Source organism: Centroberyx affinis, unplaced genomic scaffold (genome assembly GCF_046629955.1).
Source record: "Centroberyx affinis isolate AG114_WGS23_722 - 3 ecotype Tasmania unplaced genomic scaffold, CSIRO-AGI_Caff_v1 ptg004513l_1, whole genome shotgun sequence".
NCBI lineage: Eukaryota > Metazoa > Chordata > Actinopteri > Beryciformes > Berycidae > Centroberyx > Centroberyx affinis.
Window position 1 is genome coordinate 104,175 of NW_027282158.1, and position 12,177 is coordinate 116,351.

General features: G+C 43.8%; 1 protein-coding gene across 1 annotated transcript; it reads left to right on the top strand.

Moving 5' to 3' along the window:
* The first annotated feature begins 4,275 nt into the window (after positions 1 to 4,275).
* tp53 (tumor protein p53) lies at positions 4,276 to 11,467 on the top strand. Its single transcript, XM_071544285.1, has 11 exons — positions 4,276 to 4,398; positions 5,282 to 5,455; positions 5,556 to 5,625; positions 5,797 to 5,985; positions 7,379 to 7,553; positions 7,700 to 7,812; positions 9,269 to 9,378; positions 9,499 to 9,623; positions 9,711 to 9,802; positions 9,920 to 9,990; positions 10,583 to 11,467. The coding sequence occupies exons 2-11, from the start codon at positions 5,361 to 5,363 to the stop codon at positions 10,674 to 10,676; spliced, it is 1,134 nt and encodes a 377-aa protein (XP_071400386.1). The 5' UTR covers positions 4,276 to 4,398; positions 5,282 to 5,360; the 3' UTR covers positions 10,677 to 11,467.
* The last annotated feature ends 710 nt before the right edge of the window (positions 11,468 to 12,177 follow it).

A 12,177-nucleotide genomic window follows, 5' to 3' on the forward strand; every position in this document is an offset into this window, starting at 1 on the left:
CAGACAAGAGTGTGGTGCATCTTACTCTCTTTTTTCATTGCTCATTAAGGCACAAGATGGTAATATTCAAATGAACAGCTTGATTTATAGACACATAACTTGTCTGAGATGCATCAGCTGTAATAGGTGAAGTACTGGAGGATTCATTATGGGTCGACACCCAGTGTGTGTTGTTGCACAGTGGCTGGACCTCAGACGAACCCAAGCCAGAGTCCAGCGCTGACAAAAGTGTGCTGCCATGACTCAACACTTCTCATTTACAGCAAGAAGGGGCTCGTCTTTGCCGGCCTGGCTGCCATTGTCTGTCTTTTCCAGCGCCCATAAATCCCCTTCTATTTCAGAGCGCATGCCAAAGGGGTCAGGCACCATAGCTGCACACCACAGACAAGCTCGCTCCCTATTACACACAAAAAAGATTAATCCTTCCCAAGGCAACAGGTGGACCCTAAATTCGGGGCGTACCACTCGAGTCGGGGGCGGAGGGGTGGCCGGCGGGCCGGTGCGTCCGAGGCGGGGATTAGGGGGGTGTGGTGTGGGAGGGTTTGCGCTGGGCGGGCAAAGTTAGGATCTGCCAGGAGCTCAGTGGAAAAATTTCTGCTCTACATCACTCAATAAAATCCCCCTCTCCCCTCCTCTCCTTGCAGACACACCTCCATCTCACGCCACTCTCTCTCTCTGGAGTTCCCCTCCCTTGCCTTTTCCTGGGACGCAGGTTGAGAAAGAGGGGTCGAACCTGACACCCCCAGCTGAAGCCAGGGCCCCAAGCACAGTCATGTGTGTGACTCCAACCAAATGTAGAGAAACCTTACACCATTAGGACAGGGGCTCATGTACGCAACCAGGGCTGGATAGTACAGATAATAATAGATTTCCAATTGACTAAAAAGTATGACATGAACTCGTACAGAATGAGCCAAAAAAAACACCTAAAAAACAACAGACAAAGAAGTATTCAAAGTACAAACTTACAAAAAAGGATAAATAAACTATTCAAAAACATAAAATCAAGCTTACACTCACTCCTTTGCACAAAGATGCACTCAGTCACACAGATACCTTTTTGAACAAAAACAAATCAGCATTATTTCACAGTGCAAATGTCACTTGTGTTGTCCCCAAACTGGACATGCCTATCAGCGTGTGTGTTACTGTTATCTGAAACAAAAGTCACGCCACCTCATGGGCGCACACGGCATGTGACTGCCCTCTACCACTCCCCCAGGTGACCTGGAGGAACAGCCGATGTAAATACCGTTCCTCCTTGTCACGACTCTCTGTGTGTGTGTGTGTGTGTGTGTGTGTGTGTGTGTGGTATGACTTAAGTCACTTTCAGGGACACACACCAGACTTAAGACCAGTTGATTGGGGAAGGCTTGTGCAATTGGGGACAAAAGCCGTGTCCCCAATTGGTCAAAAGCTGATTTTTGGGTCAGTGGTTTAGGTTTAGGTTTAGGGTTATGGTTAGGTTTAGGCAAGTAGTGGTTATGGTTAGGGTTAGGGTAAGTCTCCAGGAAATGAATGTAAGTCTATGTAAATACCCCAAAAGTGACTTAAGTATAACTGTGTGTGTATGTGTGTATGTGTGTGTGTGTGTGTGTGTGTGTGTGTGTGGTTATGGGGGGTCAGCTGGTTCAACATGATGCAACAGCAAAATGAGTCGTATGACCGCAGGCAGGTGTTGCACTGTGTGGTCACTGTGCAGTGTGACACTCGACAGCTTTCACACTGAGATCAGCTCACAATCCAGTTGATATCTGGGACAGAAAAGCTGAATCTGGAAGTCCAAAAACCTCAGAAACAAGCATCAGCTGTGAGGGATGCCGTCTGGTGTTGCCATGTACAAATCTGAGGTGTAATATTTCTCTCTGTGGTGGGTAAGTGTGACATATCTGGGCTATAAACTAGTTACTCCAGAAATGAGGCACGGTTAGGTATGAAAAGTTAGATCTGTCTTTGCAGCATGCCTGCAGTAATCTTGGACTGAATCCCTGTGCCCTCGCATAACCGCTGGACGGGATTCAAAACACATATACTGTTGCAGCCTCTTCCATGTTCCTGTCCCATGACATGCACACTGTGGAAGAAAATCAAATTACACACTGCATCGCATTAATTCAGTCACAATACTGTGCTACAACCTCTAAATCAATCAACCTTTAAATCAATCGTGCAAATTTAAAAGCGATCACTTTCTCCTCTCTGCACTGGACTTATCTGACCTCACCGACGCCATTTATTGTATCTATATACAGTAGTAGCCGGATCAAGTTCATGGTGGGTTCGCTGGCACCATCAGCGCATTCGCTCAAAGGTCAAACAGCTATTGGGGCCCCAAAGTGTCACCAATAACCGCTGTGCACTCAGAGAGATGGACGAGAACCAAAATTCAATGCATTCTGATTGGACTTGACGTTGCCGGTTCGGAGTACGACACCAGTAGCGTGGCACGACGCAGCTGCAGCCAACTGAGGTCCGAGTTTCTCTGCAGCGTTTATCTTATCGGCAAGGGGTCATATGAAGGGTGATGAGATGCGATGTCATCCAGCTTGTTAGAGCAGATTATGAATAGCATTCCCAGTGTTGAGTGTAAAATAAACTGATTTCAACTACAAAGGAAAAGTCTAAAATGCAATCTATGCACAGTTCAAAGGCAGAAAGGAGGCCTAGTAGTTACACAGATTGTCCTTCGCCTGGAGGAGCCAGGTTCAACCATCCTTGACTGTCTTTCAGCAAGACGCTGCTCCGTAGCCGACCGTGACCTCTGACCTCAGTGGAGGAAGGCCAGCAAAAACACAATTTCCCTACACTGTCTGAAATAGGGGTACAGTACAGGTCCATTTCTGTCCCCACAGGTACACTTGTGTCCCAAATGTACCTTCAAAGGTAAGCTAGAGGTCCTAATTGTGTGCCTTTTTTGCACTTAAAGGTACATGGATATTTCTGACAGCAAAAGGTACATGTTTGTATATATGTATGGTACAGGCAACAAGGGTACAAAAATGGACCACGCCTAATGGTACAATATTCACACCCCAATAGGGTACAGCCCCAGCAATAAGTATGTGTACCCCTTTGTACCCCATTATGTAAATTCCTGTACTTTGTTTTCTGAGAGTGTACAAGAATCAATACAGTGTCACATCAATCAGAGAGATTTTGTTTGAGTTTGACAGTGAATTTCAGACTGACGTTGCAAACTCAGATTTTTTGGTAATGGTATTAGTTTTGTGTCACTGTACTTCTAACAGTTATTAACCACATTACGTGGCCATATATGTTTCAAATCACTCTGGGTAAGGCCAATGTGACCACAAAATCAGTCACTCATTCACTGTCAGTGAAGCAGCAACAGGCTTGGCTGCCTTGTTTCGTCATTAGAGACTTGTTTACGTTGTTCACAAAAGATGGCTGAACTGCCCAAAAATCACAGGAATATGTGGATGCTGCTTTTGGGTGGATCTTAACAATGCTGTACCTCCACTTCAAGTCCCCGCAGCATATTGGACATAAATTAATTCAAATGACCAGGAGACTACAATTGGTAATGCAGAATAAATTTGTGATATTGTGAATTGTATTAGAATTAGTATTAGTAGTATTAGTATTAGGCTAATACGATATTTATATGTCGGCGTGCAATACTTTTGCCCAATTGATACCAGTGTTTTGTGGATATTACAGTAAGCGCTCTCACTTATATCGTAAATGAGCATTTCGGCCGTGACGTCCTTATGCTGCTTTCAATTGCTCCAAATAAACTCCTACTTCTGACTTTACAGATTGTAAATAAGAATTGTTGAGCATTCAAGTGCCTTTAGTCAGGAATAATGATTAGATTAGATACATTAGATTCATTAAAGAACAGACGTGTTTTTTTTAGGAAATGATTCTGTCAAGTTCTGTAAACTCTGATGAAGTTTGACAGTGCAGAGGTGAAGTGTCTCACTCATGACTGCCTGACTTGAATTTGTCTCTTGATGACCGTGGCGCCCTGGTGATAGTGCTGTGGTAATGAAATACAGACCTTTTACCATCAGTTAGCTTTCATATCCTCCGCCCACTAAACGTCACATTTCGAGAACTCAGGTACCACAGACTATTTATTTGCCCCTTTGTTTGGTTGTTCAGGTGCAGCTCAGCTCGTAGTTGCGATATTTCCTACAGCACCCGAAGGCAGCATGGTTCCGCGCTGTTCCATTTAAACCCAGCAGGAGGAGGGAGCGGGCCGTGATTGGAGGCCGCTCTCTCTCAACTCGCACCTCCCCCTGTTTTTTTGGGAATCCCCAACAACGTGCTCTTTGCCTCAAAATATTTTGGCTTTTTCGATTCACGGCTCGCCTGCCTTACAATCGACTGTGACTCAGAGGTTGTTTCGGGACAGCTGTAACGGGACACAAGGTAGCTGCTTGATCTCATTCGTGTGAGTCGTTGAAGTAAAACTGAGATTTCATTTGTCCGATAAAAAAGTTTTACGGCAGGTTTGTCGGTCGAATTCCACAACGTAAAGCTAACGTAGCTGGTTAAGCTAGCACGGTCGTTGGCTAGTTAATTAGCCAGCTAGCTCGCTAAACTACAAGTCGAGACCATTTAGCAGAGTTGATAATTTGGTCGTATAGATATCTCCGCCAATAAATCAGTTTTAGTGATGTCTTAACAATTACTTTAGGACGCGCTGACTTTATCGTCGAATGTCGCAAAATTCATTCAATTCGTGCGGGCCTGCTCAAAAGAAAATGGACGGTGCTTAGCAGGCTTAATTAGCATAGCTAATCTCTCCAAGATGTTTGTTTTGGTCTGCTGGCGATGATGGTTTATGATTGCGTTCTCGCAAATTAGGTATTGCTCCAAGCATTATGTAGCGCATGTTCTGGATTATGGCTGTTTATAAGAATATGTTTTATTTAAGGATAGTTCCCTAGGCCAATGTTAGTTAACGAGCTAATGGGGCCGAATGGCCTACTTTTGTGCTCAAGTAGGAACTCGCATTTCCTGTGTGGCTGGAATCAGATCTTCATTGAAAGTCGCAGCTCCCACCACTACAGTATATCCTACCACCGTGTGTCTTTACTATCAGTATGAGTGTGTTGTTTCCATGTATTCATGTCTATCTTACTCATGTCTTTTTGATGCCCTTGCTTGTTTTGCTTCCCCTTTTCTACCCAGATCCCCATTCTCCCCCAGCTGCATACTGAACAGACACATAGGGTTTCGTAGGAATTGAATTGTTGTCACTTACCTCATCAATCTAACAGAAGAGTCACTTCCTCTTTAACCCCCACAGCCGTCCTGTATCTCGGTGGTTCGCCATCTCGGCCTCCAGTCCTCTCCTCCTCAGTTCCTCTCAGCGAGGGCAGGAGAAAATGAATGAGGGATACAGGATGGAAGAGCAGGGGTTTGAGGATCTTCCGAGCCTTCCTCTGAGTCAGGACTCTTTCAAGGAGCTTTGGGAGAGCGTGTAAGTTTTAAAAAAAAAAAAAGGGTAGCCAACCATTTCAGTCTGCATTTTGTTTGGAAAATCACATATTAACAGATTTCTGTGTTTACATTTTTTGTAGTACAACGCCTTCCATCTCCACTATTCCAACTGCGACCAATGAGACCTGGATGTCTGGTGTGGTTATGTCGGTAAGCTAACATAGCTGTACCCTTTGGCAACAACATATAGTTTAATTGTTGTTTTGAGAGAGCCTTACATCAGTTGATAATTGTCTATATTCATGAGATCAAAAAACAAATTGGCACCATTTTTGTTTTTTTTTGGCAGATAACTGACTCTCTTGTTCCTCTCCCCTACAGCTCATTCCTGACTCCACTCTCCAAGAAGGTTTTGATGAGCGTTTGTTTGAGTTGCCCCCTGATGTGTCTCCTACGGACAGCCTGACTCCCCCGGCCTCCACTGTGCCGACCACCACTGACTATCCTGGGGATTACGGCTTCCAGCTGCGCTTCCAGAAGTCTGGTGTGGCCAAGTCTGTCACTTGCACAGTGAGTAACTCTAGCCAGCTATGTAATAGTACAAGTAACTTGATGGGTCTGAGCTCTACAAATCACTAATACTTAACTTAAATTGGTTTCAATTAATTTGTTGATTCCTCTTACTTTCAAACGGACTGACTTGTGTATTTATTCCAGTCGTAAATTACCAGTAATCTCAGTTCATTATGGCCATTCACTCTGAATAAAGGAATTTCCCCAAGGGGATTAATAAAGTGATATCTTATCTTATAAGATCACTATCACTTTATTAATCCCCTTTTTATCATCTAAAATCACCAGTCTCAATATCAGAAGAACTTGCTCATTCCAGCACTTGGCTGTACTTTTGCTGTGGCCCAGTGCAGTTTAAAGTCTAGATTAACAGGAGTTGTTGCAGCTCATCCTGTAACCAAACACGGCACTGAGCAGAAGTCCGCTATTTGAACACTTCGACAGAAACAAAAGGGATTCCTGTCGCTTCCCAGGCTGGAAGCGCCATTTACTGCTCAACCCTGTAACTCCCATATGGTAATTCTCATACACAGAGACTCTGCTCTTGTCAGGTGGTGTTTTAATTCACTCCATTTAAAAAATAAATTTAGAACACAGGAATTTGATGAATTTTCATGTGAATTGAAGAAATTTATCTAGTAAACCGTATAGGTTTTTTTCATCCACAGTAAAGTGATTTGAAATTGATGAGAGATCTAAAACTGTTTTTATAATGTATCAATAAATTGAATTATCTTACCTTGGCGTTTAAAAATCCATTGTTTCATATCTCTCACGGTGGCATTCATGTGAAATCTTATTCATTGTGACGATTTGCTAAAATTTAAGGTCTAGATGCCAGTCACTGTGTTTGTACAGCCAATAGCAGGAAGGTTTCCACGGTGACTCACCCATCAGTGAGCTACAATTGGTCGGTATAGTTAGAGGTTAGGGTGCTCTACCTTTAAAGTCCCGCCCCCTGCGACTTGTTCTGTGGTCTCTGGAGAGGTGCGGGCTGGTTGCAAAGCACAGCTCTGACATGACGGGGCATGTTCCTTTGCTCCCTTCCTCCCGCACAGACAGGGTTAAAAATGGACGAAAACAAGGTACGAAAAACGGTTTTTGAATCTGATGAATCTAGTCTTAATGTTGATTTGAAGTTGTGAGTGTTGAGAAGTTGGCGTGTAGTTATTAAGCGTTTTTGGTTTAATGAAATGGACTTTGATTTATTTGAGTTGATTTATCTTTACAGACTGGGTTTGAGGCCTCGTAATTTTTTGCCCTTTTTTTCTGAGACCGAAATCTCAGACCAGTGCTTGACTTTTAACTTGCCGCTGTTATCATTCCACCTCACAACTTGTTGCTCTTGAGATGTAAACTTACTTCTCTTTCTCCCTTTGCTTTCTTTCAGTACTCGGTGCAGCTCAATAAGCTGTATTGTCAGCTTGCTAAGACCTGCCCAGTGGAAGTGCTGGTGGCCATGGAGCCTCCTCAGGGTGCCCTCCTCAGGGCCACCGCCGTCTACAAGAAGACGGAGCACGTGGCCGACGTGGTGCGCCGCTGCCCCCACCACCAGAACGAAGATGGTAAGAAAAGTGACATGAGAATGCGTGTTTCAGTGAATCGGTATGGTGGAAGAATGTGAATGCGGATTTTTACACATTTTAAACTGTATGAATGTAAGGAGAGAAACCACAACAGAGTTTATTCTTTATCCCTGTTCCATGTCTAGTTTTGGAGCATCGCAGCCACCTGATCCGGGTGGAGGGCAGCCAGAGGGCCCAGTACCTGGAGGATCCCCACACCAAGAGGCAGAGCGTCACTGTGCCTTACGAGCCTCCGCAGGTACTGTTGCATATTTCTTGTATCTAGAGCACTGTAATCATGTTAACCATCATGTACAATTCCCAGGGAGTGCACACTTTAAAGACCCTATAGACAACTTTTTTGCTTTAACTAATCATTATGAAGTAAATGTTGATTGCACAGTGTAATGGCTATAGAATAATGACACCATCGGCGTTTAGATCGGTTCCCTATAAGCCTCGCTTTCACTATGCAATTCTGTCTGCCACCGGGTACGATCTCCCGGGAGAATGAAGGCTCGACTTACGGCACAAAGGAAGTGCGTCATCCATTGCACAACCAAAAGAGGAATAGGATAGGTTTTCCCAGGTAGCTATCGGTAGCTACGGTTGTTTCTTGCTTCGGACAGTAGCCAGGCTGCTGGCGGTATGTTAGCCATGTTGCTAACGCTACCGCTAGCAGCCAGAAAACGAACCAGGAGCTACAAGGAAGCCAGGACCAGCCAGAAACAAACATCTATGTTTGTTTCTGGAACAAAAGAAACAAACATCGAACTAGCTAGCGTTAGCAACGTTAGCCATGTTGCTAACGCTAGCTACGATAGCTAACACTAGCAGCCAGAAACAAACAAATGATCCATTGTCCGTTTGATAATCTAAACAAAGAACACGTTTTCTTGCAATGGCCTTTCTAAAATGAGCAGTGGTGAAAGTTACTGTATTGTGTTATGATCAAGGAGTTGATAAGCAGACAGATGGTTTGTTCTGTTGCACGGAGCTAGGCTCTAACAGAAAGCGATCCGGTTGTCCTTTGTGACAGTGGCGCAAACAACAACACCACTTGGAAACACTAGGGGGGGACAACGGGGGGAAAGTTGAAAAGTTGTCTGTATCCACTTTAAGCAATATGGTACTTTGGTAGAACATTGTAGCCTTTTTAGCATGCATAAACCCATATGAGTTCATGAACACTCAGCCACCAATACTCGCTGTCAGTGACGTCCCTCATTTTATTGTTGTTTTGTAAATTAGTAAAAAAAAAAGTCATACATTAAGTACAAAATGTAAATATACATAAATTACAGCAGTTGAAATCATTTGGGCATGTGAAAGACAATATTCTCTCAAATTTAAATATTGCTTTAAGCCACCTGCATGTATACGTCATGGTATTGTGTAATGTAATGTTGAAGTTGTTCTCAAAAGTAGGGTCTGGACGCCCCAAAGGGGTCCATTAGGAGATCCAAGTGGTCCCCAGAAAAAGTTGAATTGGTATCTTGATCAAAAAACTTGCATTTGTGCGTCCTAGGAATGATATAGTTTCAGATTGGCTGTATAATACAAATTCATGTCATAGATGTAGTATTCATTTTATATCTTTAAAGGGGGTCTACCATATTGCTTCAGTTTATATTCCTGTTTTCTCCAGTTGGTTGATGTGTACCCTCAACCAGCAGCACAGTTAAATTAAACTTGTTGTGTGTTTCGTGTTTCAGCTGGGCTCTGAGATCACCACGGTTCTGCTTAACTTCATGTGCAACAGCTCCTGCATGGGAGGCATGAACCGCCGGCCCATCCTCACCATCCTCACCCTCGAGACACCAGAGTAAGTCTAGTCTCTGTCTGTGGATGTGGTGGGAATGAGTGTGTGTGAGTATGTGTGCAGCCCTACATTATGTTGTTATTTATGTTCCAAACGTCTGATCAAACCTCTCCTCCCTCCTAGGGGTCAGGTTTTGGGCCGGAGATGCTTTGAGGTGCGTGTTTGCGCCTGTCCAGGCAGGGACCGCAAAACTGAAGAAGAAAACGCCAACAAGACGCAGAACGGCACCAAATCGACCAAGAAGAGAAGTACGTCTTTGCTGTGCTCCGCTGATTTCAAACGGCTTCCTCCCTTGCGTCCTGTTTCCTAGCTAACCTCGCCTCCTGTTCCCTCAGAGAGCCAGCCTGTCCCTGACACAACTGTGGTGAAGAAGACCAAGTCTGCCTCCAGTGCCGAGGAGGAGGACAAGGAGGTGTTTGTGCTGCATGTGAGTAAGCAAACACACACACTGTATTATGAAGATGAAGCTGGTTGCGTCCATGTCCTTGTTGTGACTCTGGGTTTCCTTTCAGTTTGATGAGCTTAGATTTGATCTCTCCTGCAGGTCCGTGGAAAAGAACGGTTTGAGATGCTGAAAAAAATAAACGACGGCCTGGAGAGTCTGGACAGAGAGAAGTAAGCTGGATATTCAGTTGATCAGCATTTCATCAGAAACCCACTGAGTACATACACAATCCTCACACTCACAAGTACTAGTTCAACATGCTAAATATCGACACGCTTCAGGAAAATCTCAACATGCAGTGTGTATTTTAGCAAATCATTTAGTCGTGTATTGAGTCTTAAAATTCTGCCATGGAGTACATTAATTTGACTTGCAGTTTCACTTTTTTCAAAAATGTTCCGAGCGGGGCGCCCGGTGGCTGTCTGAGTAGAGCGTGTACCATATAGGGCTCAGTCCTTCCTGCAGCGACCCGGGTTTGAATCCGGCCCGCGGTCATTTGCTGCATGTCCTCCCCTCTCTCTCTCCCATACCTTCCTGTCTCTCTCACGCTATCTCTGTCTAGTAAAGCATAAAATGCCTAAAAATAATATATTAAAAAATGGTTCTGAGGGGAGGACAGCTATGATAAAGAAAAGAAAATCTTTTTCTGGCTTTTTGAGATCCACAATCCATTCTCTCAGCTCATTTGTAGGAGTCACCAGGTCTTCTCTCCCTCCTTGTTCCCTTGCTCACTGGGCCTGTCCTGTCTCTTTCCCCCCACAGTAAAAAAAGCAAAGTCGCCGTCAAACAGGAGGCTCCTCTGCCGTCCTGCGGGAAGCGACTCCTCCAGCGAGGAGAGAAGAGCGACAGCGACTGAGGAGAGGCCAGTTCAACGTTGCCGCCGTTTATCATCATGGAAAAAAAAGATCTCATACTTGCCCTCCGAAGCCAACGGGTTTAGATTTCAGGTTTTTATTAGCGATCGGAAGCCCAGATCGACGACTCCTGCCGCTTGCAAACCATCTGAATTGATCTGATGCTGTACTGCCAAACCATTTACTGTACCCCTGTTCTGACCCCCAATGTTCTTTTTATACCAAAGCCACTCAGTGATTTCAAAACACAAGTTACATTTTAGTTTGTTTTCTCTTGTGTGGCCCTCTTAAGTGACACCCAGTGGTCCCGTTGTGTATTTAGATGGACCGTTTATGCTGGTTTGCGAGCAGCCTCAACCCCTATGATGGAAAAGCTTTGTCCAGAACCCTTTCTCTCTCTCACACACACACACACACACACACACACACACACACACACACACACACACACACCTACACACACACCTACACACACCCTCCTCCCCTGGACAAAGCCTCCAGCCATGGACCATGCAATTTGTCCCCTTCAACAGCACTTCAATCTGTGCTACCTTTTTGATTGCATTAAGGCATTTCGTTTTTTTTATTTCTGTATCTCTATAGATTATTTTTGGGAACTTTAATGTTTTGTATAAGAGGTTTATCTTTCTTTGAATAATGTTTTTTCATTGTTTTTATTTTTTCATGTTTTTCGTTTTGTACTAATTTACATTTTTGTATTCTCTCCTTAAGTGGAGCTGCTATCGAGAATTGTTGAATATGATTTTCGCCAAAATAAATGTATTATGCAGAATGGAGGCTGTTTTTTCCTCTTATTTATTCCTAGAAATTTAAGAATTTTGAAGAATGTACTGTTTATAATCCAAACATAAACATGAGAAGTTGGTGTCGCTGATATTGACACTGGTGTACTCAAGCTTTGGATCTCTGGTAGCTGCCTTGTTTTTGCAGCACTGTTCGATCAATCACTCCTGATATTCCTTGTTAATACTTTGCATGTCTGTGCTGATGCAAAACCAGACAGCATCTAAAACATTATTCATCCGCCCATGCTGAATAGAGCCTTGTGTTGCCAGTCAAATGTGCTTTTTATTATCTGTTCATCTTCCATGTCGGTGAAAAAGGTGTGTACTGTATTTTATAGCCACATCTTGTATGGAGCGATTGTTTCATCCTCTTCTAGAGAAATAACACATCAGGTCAGAGGAGGCGTCCATTGCCTGGGTGAGTATAGTTGGACCGCTGCAGACCGTTCTGCTTTCAACTGGAGTCGGATTGGCTTGGATATGTCTGATATAAAATATTGAATGCTTACTATCTTTTGATTGTAGTTTTGCTCTGGTGAAATTTCATGAAGTTGTCTAGGATCCACTGGAAGCAAATATGGGGATTTTATCTGTCCGGGATAAAGTCTTTATGTTGATGTTTTGGGGTAAGTTGTCTTCTTTCCTCAGCAGCGTAAAAGCTCATTATTATTGTCATATACAGCACTGTTTTAAAGCC

What these genes read in the sequence shown, in the direction of transcription:
- tp53 (XM_071544285.1), top strand. Translation starts at nt 5,361, where the DNA reads ATGAATGAGGGATACAGGATGGAAGAGCAGGGGTTTGAGGATCTTCCG. An exon ending in CCAAGTCTGTCACTTGCACA is followed by an intron (nt 5,986 to 7,378) that starts GTGAGTAACTCT and finishes GCTTTCTTTCAG; the next exon opens with TACTCGGTGCAGCTCAATAA. An exon ending in AGGAGGTGTTTGTGCTGCAT is followed by an intron (nt 9,803 to 9,919) that starts GTGAGTAAGCAA and finishes TCTCTCCTGCAG; the next exon opens with GTCCGTGGAAAAGAACGGTT.